At 52.2% G+C, this 15,386-nt stretch overlaps 1 protein-coding gene across 1 annotated transcript; it reads right to left on the reverse strand.

The window, feature by feature from the left end:
- Positions 1-9,558: 9,558 nt before the first annotated feature.
- LOC102479011 (homeobox protein CDX-2) lies at positions 9,559-15,380 on the reverse strand (the record flags this gene model as incomplete). Its single annotated transcript, XM_014583102.1, is given in 4 exon segments — positions 9,559-10,657; positions 10,659-10,727; positions 11,820-11,965; positions 15,352-15,380. Coding segments are annotated over 4 exon segments (433 nt in total), but the record flags the coding sequence as incomplete, so codon positions are not given.
- Positions 15,381-15,386: the final 6 nt, after the last annotated feature.

The following is a 15,386-nucleotide window of genomic DNA, read 5'->3' on the forward strand; positions in this document are numbered from 1 at the left end:
CTCCCTGTTCGCGTCCTGCAAGTATCTCTCCTGGCCAGCCCGCCGACTCTCCTACTCGCTTATCTCTCCAACGCTTCAGAGCCAGCGCGGTGGCGGCGGGCGCTGCTTCTGTGGGGCAGCTACTGTGTGCGCGCTCGACCTTTGCTACTTTCCCGGGCTGACGGGAGCTGGAGGATGTGGTTTAGACACACCTTGGCCTGAAGTGTTCTAACTCCAGCTTGCTGGCTTCTGGAGTGAATCCCAAAAAACAAGTCCCGTCTCAAATTACGAAATAACTACAGGGAGGCTCTTCTTTGAAGGAGGTGGGGGTTCAAGAGGAGCGCGAGGTGTTGGAGAAGTCCCAGGACGGCGCCTCCACATTATTAATATTAACTTTATTAAGACTTGGCCTCTATCTGCCCCGGACTTCACAGAGCAGGAAATCAAGGGCAGTACTACAGGGAAGCTACTTGGCAGGAAGGGACGACCTCGAGTCAATTCTTTAGCTGTGACACGAGATTAAGAGCGATTCCGCCCTCCTGTGCCTCCATATACCCCAAAATAGACCCAGCTTGGGAATCAGCCCTCGGTCCGCCGCTGATGAATGCTTTAAGCCCAAATGAGAAACCAGGTTTCTCAGAATCCCAAAATGACTGGAGGCTGGCTTTTTTTTTTTTTTTGGCCCAATATTAATCGGAACCCGGCTTTGGGCAGCAAAGGAGTGAGCAGGAGGTCAGCCTCTGTCCAGGGCTGGTGGACGCGAAAGAGCAGGTGCTGCGGCCCAGGGTGCGACGACGCGGCCCTAAGGACGGGAAGGCGCTGTGCGAGACCCACCAGCTCCGTGCCCTCCGGCCGGATCCGTCAGAACAGCCAAGCGGGCAGAAAGGACCGTAGGTTCGCGGCCTTCCTCTGCTCAGCTCTCGTGCTCCCCGGTGTCCCGGCTTGGGCGTCTGCCACAGGACCTGGGACAAAGTCCGCCGGCTCTTCGCAGGGCGCGGGCCTCTCCTCGCTCTCAGCCGGAGCAGCAGCGCCGCCTGCCGGGAGCCTTGCACTCGCGCGGCCGAGGTGCCCGCAAAGACCAGCCGGATGCCCAGGAGCCTTGGGTGGGGACAGCTTTGAGAGGGAGAGCATCCGCCTTCCCCAGGAAAAGACAGCCCCTCAGACCTAGCCTCTACCGCGGCTGGCCTGCGGAGCTCGGCTCCAACCGGCTGAAGCCGCTCCGGGAGTTCTAAGCCCGGGTCGCGTCGGTGCCTGCGGCCAGGCGTCCTGCACCTCTGCCCCATAGCGGTGCGCGCCCTTTATGTCACAGTGTGTCCGACCGTAATGACAAAAGCAACCATTGGCACCAAACCGCTCCAGAGAAGAAAAAGAAAGAATCCGAATGTCGGTCCGCGGCAGCAAGCGATCCCAGGGCTTCCAGTCGGGCCGATGCGGCCCGGGGAGGAGGCCGAGACCCGCCGAATCAGGGCGGGCCGGCCGCGGGCTACCGGAGCGCGGCCAAGGCTGCGGGGCCCAGGCGGCCGCGGTCTCCATGGGCGGCACAGCGGGCGTGGGCTGGGAGCTCCAGGAGCGCTTGGCTCTTGGATGGTGCGCTCTGGGTGGCCTTGGAGAGGGTCAAAGAGCACGAGCCCGGGCGCGAGGGGAGCCGATGGGACTTGTCCAGCCAAGCCGCAGGGGAAGGGGCGAGGCCCCTGCGGCCTGAGCAGGACTCCTATCTTCCCTAATGGCCGGGGCGGCGCACAGATGCCTTGATACCGGACCGAAGGCTCCCGCTCCCCCCAGGCGTGTTTTGGACTACTGGACTATTTGGGCATTAGCGAAGAACAAGTTTTCCCCATTTTCCCCAAGTTTCTCCCATTTTTCTGCCTAAAACGGATCTCCGAGGTAGATTGGGGTAAAGAGAAACGAAAAGTTTCGGGCTAGCTTCTGATCTGTTTCATCTGGCTTTAGCTTTGCAAAAATAGCGTGACGCTTTATTTAGCAATACCAAATCCATCTGAAATTGACTGACTGAGTGACCTCAGATGGCAAAATAATTTGGTGAAGAACACTCCGCTGTGGTCACGTGTCCACCCCAGAGGAGCAAACTTATGACTATACTGGATTTACAGGAGATGTGCATTTTCAAGACTCTAACTGAGAAATGAGACACAAATGTTGATTCTGGGTTCCCGGAGACCTATGACTGATGTCCAAGAACCCTCATTCTCCCGTTACCAGCATCTGCATCAGTGTCTACGGTCCCGTGTATATAAGGAGAGATCACGAACGTATCTAAAAGGGTAAAAATGAGTATATAAGATGTTTAGCTAGGACAAAAATGATCACAGAAACAAAACCATTAGAAGCATTTTGACTTCTGAAATATGCTTTACTTTTAATACAATCGTTTGAGGAAAGATGTTTTTATTATTTTTCCGGGTGGACTTGGGAAGTCTGTTTTCCCCACATATTTCTATATTGCTGTTCATTGCACAGCGACCTCTGGTTCTGGCATAAGTATGTCTTTTTTGTGCTCTTTCCTGGCAGTGCGCTTACACCCTACCATAATTCCGTCTAGAAGATTGGAGTTGAAATGAGGCCAGTGCAGAAAGTAAAACCTACTTCTGTTGAGTTTTGTGGTGGTGGTTGTACATAAGCTTCAGGTACACAAAACGTAAGAATAGTACACTGCCTCGTAAATTAGAAACAGATCGTTCTTAACAATGTCAGGTGATTTTTAACAACCCCTAAACGGGGGCCAACAGGTGCCTTTGCAGTTAAGGCACTGGACTCCCACATGGCTGACCCAAGTTCAAGTCCTGGACTTGGAGACTGGACACACACGTGGGGCAGATGTGTGTTCATGCCCAAAATCCCCAGAGGAGAATGGAAGAGAAGGGATTGTGGCTTGGCCATCCCTCCTGGGGGGGGGAGGTGCAGTGATTTCTCCCTTTCTCTCTTTCACTCTCTCTGTCTGTCTCTCCAGCGCACACACCTAATAGCAAAAATCTCTTAAAAAACAAAAATAAAACCCTCCTAATCTGTGGTTTACGTACTTAATCCTTGCTGGTGCCTCTACTAATCATCAATAAGTTAAGAGTGTTTAAGTGCCACACCACAAGCCACTGTCTGTACTACAATGGCTTTAACTCCTACATTGTTTTTCATTGTTTGCTTTCCTGGGGTTGGAGGGGAACTTATCAACTACCACTTGTATAAAAACCTATTATTGTGGTACTGCAGACACGAAGAGTCATGATAGCAGACTGTCAATCCTGAACATTCTGAGATAACCCGTGAACAATTAGGAGAGAATTCCTTCCTAGAAGTTAAAACTCAAATATTAAAATGCATGGAATGGGATTGGCCTCATGACGTAGCAGTTAAGGGAGCTGGCTCCCATATGGCTGACTGTAGTTTAAGATCCAGCCCCCATGGCTTGAAAAACACAGAGCTTGGGACCAGCAGATGGCATAATGGTTGCTGGATTCCCGCGTGGTCACCCACAGTTCAAATCCTGAACTCAGTGACTTAAAACTCACTCTGGGCACGTGTGCATGCATGCCCAAAAATCCTGAGGATAGGGGACCAGTCGGTGGCATGGTGGTTAAGGTGCTGGACACTCCCACATGGCTGACCAAGGTTGGAGTCCCAGACCTGGTGACTTGCTTTCTCACTTTCTCTCTCTCTCTTTCTCTATGTTTGTTCAAATTAAAATAAATGAATGAATCAATAAATAAAATAAAATTGGGAACCAGCAGTTAGCGTAATGGCTGTGTCGCTGGACTCCCACGTAGTCGACCACGATTCGCATCCGAGACCCGGTGGCTTAAAACTCACGCCGTGGTGTGCGTGCCCAGGATCCCGAGAGGAGAATAGAGGAGAAGGGACTGCGGCATGACTATCCCCTCTGGGGGGTGATTTCTCGCTTTCTGTCTCTATATCTCTCTCTGTCTGTCTGGCGAGCACACGCGCCCTATAGCAAAAACCTCTCCAAAAAATAAATAAATTAATTAATTAAATAATTATTTTTTAAATATCCAGAGAGGAGAATGGAGGAAAAAGGATTATGGTGTGGCCTCCCCCCATCCTCCCAGGCCTGAGTTCTCACTTTCTGTTTCTCTGTCTCTGTCCTCTTCAGCAAGTGCACACGCCCTATAGCAAAACTCTCTAAATGCACACCCACGCACACACACACACACACACAAGGGCGCATGGGCATGCCCCAAATCCCCACAAGATGGAGAAATGGAGGAGAAAGGATTGCAGCATGACCATGCCCCATTTGGGGGTACTTCCTCCCTCTCTCTTTCTCTCTCTGGCAAGTGCACACGTCCTCTGGCAGTGAAACAAATGAATAAATAAGATGCACGCTGTTCCTGCTTGCCCATAAAATATTGGACACATAAGCCCAATACATGACCCGAATGGATGTTTTTCAGTGGGGTTTTTTATGTAGATGTGTGTGTGTGTGTGTATGTGTGTGTGTGGAGATTGGTAATTATCTTATCTCAGGAAAGTCTTCTTCGTGTATCTAAACTGACTGTGTTCTGGCTTATGGGTTAGATCTCTAGCACAGAATCACCAGCATCCTACAGAAAGAACAAACTGGCCGCTTAACTCGGGGGCTCTGGCAATTGATTTAATATTATCTCTATGTGCTGTGGATAATGACGAATTCCAATTTGGGAAAGCTGTTGCTAAAACAAATGTAATGTTTGGGTTCTAGAGATGCAGGAGCCAAAAGGTCACCTACTGGCTTGTGCCAGTCTTCTCTAGTCTGATTCCTTGTGAATGTCAAGGTATAATCTCTCTGGAACTGATAAGAGTCTACTTTATTTGGAATTTGAGATTTTTTTTCTAGATCTAATTTCATGACCTTCTAGGTCATGATATAAGGATACACACACACACACACATATAATATATATACACTAAAACCTGTTGCTTTCCTAAAATCATAGTGCGCCCCCATGCTAAAGAAGAGCAGGAAGGGGCCAGCAGGTGGTGTGGTGAAGGCACTGGACACTCCCACAGGGCTGACCACAGTTTGAGTCCTGAACCTGGTGGCTTGCTTTCCCACTTTCCCTCTCTCTGTGTGTGTCTCTCTCTGGTCAAATGAAAAGGAATGAATGAATGAATAACATTAAATAAATAATTATTAAAATATTTTTCAAAAAAAAAGAAGAAGAAGCAGAAGAGCAGGAGGCAAAAGGGAAAAGTCCAAGGAAAAATGACTGAGTGTAAAAATTATGGTTGTCAGACATTTGTATAGACTAAGTATGATTTAAGAAGGTAATCTGGAGGACCAGCAGTTAGCATAATGGCTATGTCGCTGGACTCCCACATAGTGGACCCAAGTTCGCATCCCGGACCGGTGGCTTAAAACTCACACCGGGCGCGTGTGCATGCGTGCCCAAGATCCGGAGAGGAGAACAGAGGAGAAGGGATTGCAGTGTGGCCATCCCCCCTGGGGGTGATTTCTTGCTTTTTGTCTCTCTGTCTCTCTCTGTCTTTCTGGTGAGCACACGCGCCCTATATCAAAAACCTCTCCAAAAAAAAAAAAATTTAAAAAGAAGGTAATTTCGGGGTCAGCATGTGGCATGGTGGTTAAGGGCACTGGACTCCCGCATGGCTGACCATGGTTCAGGTCCGGGACCTGGTGGCTTGCTTTCTCACTTACTCTCTCTCTCTCATTCTGTCCCTGTCTGGTCAGATTAAAATTAATTAATTAATTAATTAATTAATTAAAAGTTAAATAAAATAATTCTTTTTTTAAAAAGAAGACAACTTAAGGGGGCAGCAGGTGGTATGGTAGTTAAGGTACTGGACTCCCACATGGCCAGCTGTGGTCTGAGTCCTGGACCTGGTTACTTGTTTTCTCACTTTCTCTTTCTCTCTCTTGCTTCACTCACTCTTGCTCTCATTCTCTCACTCTCTTGTGAGCACATGTACCCTACAACAAATTTAAAACTACTACTACTAGTAATGATAAATAAAATGAAATAGTTTTTAAAAGAAGATCATTTGTTTATTTTGTATTATTTTATTTCATTTTATTTATTCACTCATTTATTTTAATTTGACCAAACACACACACACACACACACACACACACACACATACACACACACACAGAGAGAGAGCACATACACACACACACAGAGGGAAAGTGAGAAAACAAGCCACCAGGTTCGGGACTCAAACCATGGTTGGCCATGTGGGAGTGTCCAACACCTTAACCACCACACTACCTGCTGGTCCCCTAAATGTTTAAATATCAGGAGGACTAGAGTAGACTACTTGCCCCAAAATGGTTATTAGGAAGTAATTAGTCTTATAGAATTAAAGCTATAGTAGCGTCCTGGACAGCCTGGAAGAGCACAGAATTAACATTCAGATGTAGGATGCTGATTGTTCCAAACTAAATAAATATTTAGTGCCATTCAGTTAGGCTATCTGCATCTCTGCTACTTTTGGATTAAACATGTGCTGATAGAGTATAAGGGGAGGGTGGCAAGGTGGTGTGATGGTTCAGGCAGCTGAAAAACAGGCGTGCAAGCATGCCCAAAGTCCCCAGAGGCAAATGGAAGACAGAGGATGAAGCTGAGATGCCTACATGGGCTGCACGCACCCTATAGCAATTTTTTTTTAAAGAGTAATAAAATGACATGCCCAACAACACCCTCAACTAATCTAGATTCTACTACGTAGAAACTATATGTGTTTGGGACATCTCTTCTGGCAGACTGAAGGGCAAGAAGGCTTTGCAGATCAGTGACTTGTCTTCACATCTGGAATGTTAGTGCTTTGCCATTCAAGATTTTATGCAGCTATGCATACAAGGAAAGCAGAAATCAAGAAACAACAGACTTGGGGCTATTTTGACAACGTAAGCAAAGCTGAGTGCACTAGGGAAAAAAAATCTGGGAAGAGGTTATTCTTTCACTCTGTTCAAAATTTCTTTATAAGGACCCTTGAGAACTTTGCAAAAGATGGTTCAAGATGAAAAGAAAAAGAAATGCAGTTTGTGTTATTACTGAGGTCTTAATCATAAGGGTGTACTGTAAAGATGCATTCACTTACATGACCTTTCTGATCTTCCTGTTACCAAAGAGGAAGTGGTAGCTCAGAGGCTGTGATCTCCCCAAGGTCAGGCAGCTGGTAAACAGCTGCCTATCTCTAAAGCAAGGATTAAATAGGGGCCCTCAAACCTTTTCTTGCCATTCTGTAGCTGAGAGTTCTTTAATTTGTTACCTTCTCTTTATTTTCCCAAACGGTCGTATTAACAAATAACAGAAAAACATGCTGTCTATATATCATGAATTATTTACATAATATTGCTATTTGAGACTTTTTCTTGACTACTGTAGGCAACTTACTGTCTTATTAGTGAACAATTCCGTTAGTGAACAATTCAACTCACTGTCTTATTAGTGAACAGACCATCTTGTTCATTTTGGTGCATGAATATGATAAAGCTAAAAATTCTTCGCAGGAATGAAAAGAGTTGTTTTCTCTTTCATATATACCTTCTTTTTTTGACATGAGTTCCACAATATTTGTACTCTTTATCCCATGTTTATTCTAAATTCAATCTTACCATGTATTAATACCATGCCAATATTCCTGTAATTATTTTTCGAAAAGATTTTATGCAAAAAGAACCTTTTAGAATGGTAACTTCCTTCCCTAAATCGAAGAATCCTATATCCAAGGATCTCCCACGCCTTAGTTAGAAGTCACTTTCAGAAGGCGGGTAGCCAGCACAGGCAAATCTCAAGGCTTCCCAATGTGGCTGCGCGGTAGGGGGTGAGAATCTCGGCCCTTTCCGGGTCTGCTCCGAGCAGATCGCTCAGAGCGCGGCCCCACAACCGCATCTCTTTCCAGAGCGCGCGCGCCCCCTGGCGGTGTAACCCAAATGCACGCCGCGCCGAGAGCCGGGGATTCCGGGCTCTCACCTCCCAGCTCCCCAACCCCTACTCTGAGCTGGACGCGGTCGGATCGGAAAACTCATGGGTTTAAAATAATTTGAGGCGCCCCTGTGTAGGCGTCCCTAAGCTCCTCGGGCTGCGCTGCCCCTCGCGCCACGTCCCGTGTTCTCTGGGGCTTGCTCCGGGGGTGACACGGTGTCCTGGAGCCCGAAGCGCGGCGGTCTCACGGGAAATGCGCTAGTTTCGGAGCCCGGGAGGCTTGGCAGACGTGCCGCAGCGAGCCGGGGCCCCTCCCTGGCCGGCGATCCGCGCGCAATGAGGCCGAGCCTCGGGAAAGGGAAGAACTTGTAATCGCTTGCAGAGGGACAATGCCGACTTTTGAACCTCTAACCACTAAGCAAACAACCCTTGTGCTCTTGCTCCACTGTCCAAACAGGGTTTATTGATAGGCGTTTCACGGCAACGCATAGCAACCGCGGCGACGGCCAGGGGGCGGGCGTGTGGGCGCGGCCGGGGTCCGGGCCCAACCTGGGGCCCGCGCGCCCTCCCCGCCCGGCAAACCCGAGGGGCGCCGGGGATCACACCAGCCCCGAGACGGGCCTGCGAGCCACGTAGCCACGCCGGGGGCTCGGCACCCCGCGCCCCAGCGACGGCCCAGGCCCCTCCCCCGGCTCCGAGCCCGGCGCCCCGGGGCCCAGCCACCCCAGCCCTTTCTCAATCCTGGCGCGGAATGCGTCTCCCGGAAGGGCCCCGGACCCGCGAGGTGCTGCAGCGGATGCTTGTGCCTCCTGCCGTCTCCCAGCTCCGCTCATCCTGCCCTGCAGCCCTCGAGGCGCCGCCTCCCTCTGCCCAGGCGCCGGTCAGGCTCTTAGGTGCTGTGGGAAGATCGCAATGGAGGGCAAGCCCTTTTCCCCAGGTCCTGCCGGGAGCTCCCGGCGCGGCGGCCTCGGGGACCAAAACCTCCAGGGCGGCCGCGGGTCCCGGGTGGGGACCCAGAGAGGGAGCAACTGGAAGGATCTTCTTACACTGGCTCTTGAGTTCTCGCCTGTGGACGTGAGTGGGAGAGGATGGGAGAAGGAAAGCCGCGGACCCGGCACGTAGTGGAGCAGTGAAGGTTCGCGGAAAAGCCAGGGATTCACAGACGGCAACAATGAGAGCGGTGTCTTGGGACCACAGGACCCAAACTGTTTCTTACTGCGGCTTATGTTTAGCAGGAGTGTGGGATCTTTGTGAAGGGAGTCGCTGCAGTGTGGATTTGATGCCCTGCCAAGAGGGGCCCTCTCACCCCCACCCCTCATAATTCCCGAGCTGCTGGAAAGCCGCTGACTATTCAGATGTGCATTTTGCCCAAAGGCACCCCCAGGAGAACCACACATTCCACAATCTAAGGCTGGGCTCAGGCTTGGGGGCAGGGAAGGTCCCAGAACCTGCTCCCTCGGGCTTCTGCTGCTCTGGGGTAAAATGAGGCTGTCCAGATAACCTTCTCCACCCCTTTTCTGATTTTTCCAATTCTAGCTTGCACGCAGAGGAGATATTTCATGTCTCTAAAATAATAACAACAACAATCCTTCCAAACAAAAGCTAAGGCAGATAAATACAGAATCTAAAATCTGGAAAGTTCATTTATCTTTTTTTTTTTTTCCTTTTTAGAAAAATTCGACTGTGTTCAAATATCCCCCACTTCCCTTCACCATATCACTTCTCCCCCTTGGATCCAGAAGGCTTTTAAAATGCTGGCTTGGATGTTACACAGATCAACAACACACACAGCAGCAACAACAACAAAAAACGCCCCTTCTTCATCAGCCCCAAGATTGTGAAAATGACAGGAAGTCCAGATTGGCTCTGGCATTTATAGCACTAACATACATTCAGCCCAGAGAAGCTCTGGTGACAGGCTTTCTAAACAAGGCCCTGCCGGGCCGCGTCAGGCCTGGAGTCCCATAAGCACCCCCTTCATACCACAGGCCACATGTACACCAGCCTGGCCTTGAGTGGTCTGGGAAGGGAGGAGGACGCAGGCCTCCCGGGGTTCTGCAGTCTTTGGTCATCCAGCTTCTATCTCAGCTGCCTCCGGCTTCTGCAGCTTTAGTCTTGCCTGTCCCTGAGGCAGGAGGGCCAGCTAGTCCTCTGGCAACGGCAGTGACACCGCAGCCATCTTGGCTCCAAGCATGGCGGTTCCCTGAGTTCCTCTCTCCCCTCAGCTCCAACCAGCGATGCAACCTGCAGGCTTTGGAGGCAAAGAGCAGAGGAGGAGAAGGCTGAAAGCCTGGTTGCTGTAGCCAGCCCAGACCATGCTTCTGCCAGGACCTAATGAAGCTCCAGTGGTCATGTCCTGTCTTCTCTCTGGCAGAAAGGGTCAGCCTGGAAAAAGTCCAAATCTGGGAGGATATCTTCCTTGAGGTTCCCAATCCCACCGGTCTTTACTCCTGGTCCCGTTTTTCCTCTCAGAGCTAGGACTGTAGTACGTGTTTGTGGGTGGGAGGGTACGGGTTTCTTCTGCGGATTCTAGCAGAGTCCTTGCTCCTCACAACTCAGCCTGGAATCGCTCTGCTGCTGCAGGCCACTGCGGGTCACTGAGTGACAGTGGGGTTTAATACCCCTCCAGCTGGCCCCAGAACCCCAGGGACAGAACCAGGCACTGCGCCTTGCAGAGAAGACACTGGACTCAAGGGCTCTGGGACGCTTCTCAGAGGACCTGGCTGGGACTGGGGAGGCTGTGGAGGAGGTGGGGGCTGCTGCTGCTGCTGCTGCTGCTGCTGGCTGCTGCTGCAACTTCTTTTTGTTGATTTTCCTTTCCTTTGCTCTGCGGTTCTGAAACCAAATTTTAACCTAGAAATGGAAAAGTAGAGAAAAACAGAAGGAGGTGAAGAAGGTGTGAGGGAAAAGAATAGAACCTAGCAATAGCACTGATATCTCCCCTCCAGGGCCAGCCGGTAGCATCGTGGGTAAGGCGGCTGGATCCCACACGGCCAGCTGCACAATTGGAGTTCTGGATCAGCGGGCTAGAAAGGCATGGCGGGTATGTGTGCGTGCATGCCCAAAAGCTTGAGAGGAGAAGGGTTAGCAGGTGGCCACTCCTCCATGGGGATGCTTTCTTACTTTCCCCCTCTCTGTCTCTCCCACAAGTGCAGTAGTACCCTGTAGCCAATTTAACTCCCTCTCCAAAATAAGAGGTCGGCCCCTTCCAGAAGCTTTCACTGGATATCCCATAGCAGCCCAAGCTGAGCTGTTCCCAAGCCCACGTGAGCCTCACGAGAAGTCATCCTTCTCCTTTGCCCCCCCCATCTCTCTCCAAAGCACCTTTAATCTACATCTTTACTCAGAAAATTTCAGTCCCACATCCAAGGGAAACAGAAACGGTAAGGCTTTTCCACACCAGCAAGACAAGCTAGAGCAGGTGTACTTCGGATGGCAACCTTTGGCCCCTCGAGGCTAAACTGAAATGTATATAATAGTCCCCACCTCGGAGCTGAAAATGAAATGTAACATGGGACTTCCTGGCTCTGAATTTTTTTCATCTAGACTGTGTATGGCGAGTGTTCATGAGTGTTCTCGCCCCTCTGTTTCTAATGAGCAGGGACCAGGTCCTTCATCTGGGTTTTGCGCCTAGTGGTGGGCACACAGACAATAGGTATTGAGTACGTCTTTACAGACCCAACTGGAATCTTGATTAAACTAACACTCTTGACTTTTTTTTTTTTTTGCACCTCTCAGATTCCTCAAAGTACAATAGGAAAAAAAATCAGTAACAACACAAAAACAAAACCAAAAATAAACCGAGGTAGGAGGCCTTTAAAAAGCACTGGAACGGTAAATGTCTTGTCCTCCTGCTTTAACCCATCGCAGAACTAGGTGGACCCTGTGGCCTGCCTTGCGGCCACAGGAAGGCACAGCCAGGTTGGGGGACAGGGCGGTTCCCACCTGCCTCTCAGAGAGCCCCAAAGTGGCAGCCAGCTCCGCTTTCCTCCGGATGGTGATGTAGCGACTGTAGTGGAACTCCTTCTCCAGCTCCAGCCGCTGGTGGTCCGTGTACACCACTCGGTATTTGTCTTTCGTCCTGGTTTTCACTGTGAAGGAAGAAGAAGTTAGGGCTGAGAACTGCAGGGCAGCCCATCAGTCATGGGTAATGACAAACCTCCCTAACCCAGGGGCCATTTCTCTTCCTCCACCACCCTGGGGGGCCTGGTTTGGCTGGTTCCTGCCAAGTCTGACAAGACCCCCCAGAGGGTCCTGGAGAGGGGAGGATGTGAGACTGGGGGTGGGGAACTAAACTAACCTTGGGTTAAGTGGTTTTTAAAAATTTAGAAAAGCTCAAGCCTCAGACATACAGCAAATAACAGAACCCAACCGCCCTTTCTGTAAACAAAATATCCTACAGGAATATATTTAGCTCCAAGGAGGGTGGACAGGCAGAGTGGCCAGAGTCCCAGGAATATCCAGAGTTTCGGGTGCACCAGAGGCAGAAGCAACTGGAGCTGTGGGTGCACCTGGTCCGTCTGCAGTGAAAGGGGTGGGGGCGTGGGAGCTGGCAGTTCCCTGAGCCGATGAGAATCATCCCAAGCCCACCACGGGAATTTGGAGCGAGGCTCAGGCAGTGACCATACACCTGCCTGAGCCAGCTTTGGCATGTGGCACTTTGTATTTTTTAAACCTCCATTCATTTCCACTGCAAACCCTGCTAGAGCGATCCTGACCAGTGATCTATGCTCATTGGATTGAGTCAACATATTAAATCTTGGATTGATTGTTTTACTGAAGGGCCTTGACAAATAGTGTCCACACTATTGGAACAGGCCCCAGCCTGGCGTCTCCACCGGGTCTGTCCTGGGTCAGCTCTTAGCAGACCCCTGACCAAGAACTGTTCTCTGCTTGGGTCCCTCTTCGGGGTCTTCTAGCAGCTGAACAGGTTCAGTCGCCCAGTGCCCAGTCCCGCAGGAAGTTTAAAGGGTCTGGGACTTGCTTGGAGGTGTTTAATGCCCCGCAGGCCAACTTTGTTCAGGTAAAACCCTTTGCTAACCACAACAAAAGCGCCCTGGGAAGATACAGACGGGATCAGAGGGAGCTCCCTCAAGCCGCTGAAAGGGGAACACAGCCACAAACAATGCAGGACAAGGCGATCTTATCAAAGAAAAGCCCTTTCAATGCCTTAATAACAACCGCATTCTGTTTGAATTACCACTACTGAGCAAATGGCGGCCCGGCTTTCATCCCCCTCCCCGCCAGGCGCATTAACATAAACACGGCACGCCAGGCGCATTTGAATGGGCGCTGCGGCCCGACCCCGCGCCAGCAAAGTAAAGGGAACTAAAAGTTCCAGAGAGCCGCCTGCGTGGTGGGCGCGCTCACGCGCATTTCCTCCTTCTATCCATTGGGGGCTGCCAGTGGTACTCGCCCCTTTTGTCAGATGAGAAAACTGAGAATCAGACCAGGCCACCCAGATAGTACCGGCGGGAGCGGCCCTGGAGCCTGGCTGGAGCCGCAAAGGACACCTCCAGGGCTGGGAGCGGGACGCCCCTGAAGGGGCGCGCAGAGCAGCCTTTGCAGGGTCCCAGAGCAGCCGGAACGCGGTGGCCGAGGGTTCTGTGGTCTGCGCCCCGAGGGTCTTGGAGGCGCCCCGCACCCCCTGGGAACTAAGGAGGGGGGCTGAAGGAGGGGCGTGATGAGAGGGACTTGTCAGAATTCATTATTGACTGCGAAAGTCACCACCCTCTTTCCGGGCCCTAAAAAAGACAATGGTAGGGCTGGGAAGGTGTATATCAAAGCGGTCCGGGCCGCGTACCCCACAACCCCCCCGCCCCGCGCCCCTTGACAGATGACGCTCTGCAGAGGAGTTCGGGCTTGGCCTGCCGGCTGCGGCCTCCCCACATTAACATCACAAGGGCGCCCGGCGCCGACCGCGGCCTTGCCACCTTGGCGCGGGACTTCACAGCGTCCTCTCATCTGCTGACCTCGCGGCCTGGGCTCCTACGGCCCCACCTCGCCCCCCTCGCTCAGCCCTAGCCCCGCGGACGCGCAGAGGTCTTCCCTGGGCTGCCCCGATCCACACCAGCCACACCCACAGCCGGGCTCGGTGGAAGGCGGTCTGAATGCTTGAGTCTGGGGGTGCGCCCTGCGAGGACTGGGGCCTCCTTGTGGGGAAGGGGTCCCAGTTTTAGGACTCTGCGGTCCACCCGAGGTTGACTGGCAGCCTTCCCCCCTGCAGACCCGTTTCCCACCAGGACTCCCCGGCCAGTGCACGGTGACGTAGAAACTGATCCGCAGAGACGGCCCCCACCAGGCTCTCGGTTAGACGGTGGTAATTGGCTATAAACCTCTGCACAGCGGCCGTACCGAACGCAGGCCGGCTGGGTCGGCAAAGGGGGAAGCGGGAAAAGCGGAAGCGCTGAGGGGTGGGGAAAGCCTTCATGGAGTAAAAAGGGGACTCCAATAGGACTCTCCCCACCACACCTGTTCACACTTCCTGCCCACCTCGACGCACATCCCTACACCAGAAGGAACAGCCCTGGAGTCAATGAGTCCCCCAGTCCAGAAACCTAGAGACTTTATGTGAACAACCCTGAGTATTTCTCTCTCTCTCTCTCTCTCTCTCTCTCACACACACACACACACACACACACACACACACGACCCTTGAAAAACAGCTCCGGAGAAATGACCCTTGTATAGAGGAGAGGCTGAAGCCCTGCTGGGGTTTTCTGCCCTTCTCCCCTGATTAGCAGAAACCTCTTGCCACTAGCCTTCCAGCTTTTGCTTATGACCCCTTCCACCATCCGTGGCTCGGAAACCTGTCCCCGTGCCCTCGGCCTCCGGGGCCGGCTCGCTTTGATTCTCCAGCGACAGTAACTTTCCCGTCTCTCTGCTCGCTGTAGCACCCATCCCTGGAATTGACCCGAATGGCCAAACCTGGTCCCACGCGCAGCTTCGACTTCCTCGACACCACCACCACCCCGGGTTCCCAAGCCTTCTCCCTTCTTGGGTGGCTCCGACAGGGAAGGAGAGCGCAGAGATACGGTTTAGACACGGCTTGCGAGAGCTCAGGAGTTCGAGGCTCTCTGTCCTCCCAAACCAGGAGCGGCGCAAGGAGGGCGGGCGGCAGCAAATAGGCAGGCCGCGGTTCCGTTCGGGTCCTGCTGTGCTCATTCCAAGATCCCCAGGAGCTTCCTGAAGGTGTCCCGGGATGAAGAATGAGGGATTGTTGGAAAGAGGAAGCCGCCCTAAACTGAACAAGGGATTGTGCCACCCATTAGATGCACTCTCAGGAGCCGGCGCTAGAGAAGCCCCGAAGAGCCAGAGCCCCCTGGATTTGTGGCCCCTGCCTCGCCCCTTCTGGCGCGGAGCTGGGAGACAGCCCTGGACGCCCCTGTGAGCTCGCGACGCGCGGCCGGCCCCGCAGCCGGGGGCCGGGCCGGCGCCTTCCCAAGGAGCCCTTCCTCCCCGCGCCTCCGCCGCTTACCTTGGCTTCCGAGGGATTGCTGCGCCGGCCTCCGC

Source organism: Tupaia chinensis, unplaced genomic scaffold (assembly GCF_000334495.1).
Source record: "Tupaia chinensis unplaced genomic scaffold, TupChi_1.0 Scaffold144045_1, whole genome shotgun sequence".
Lineage (NCBI taxonomy): Eukaryota > Metazoa > Chordata > Mammalia > Scandentia > Tupaiidae > Tupaia > Tupaia belangeri.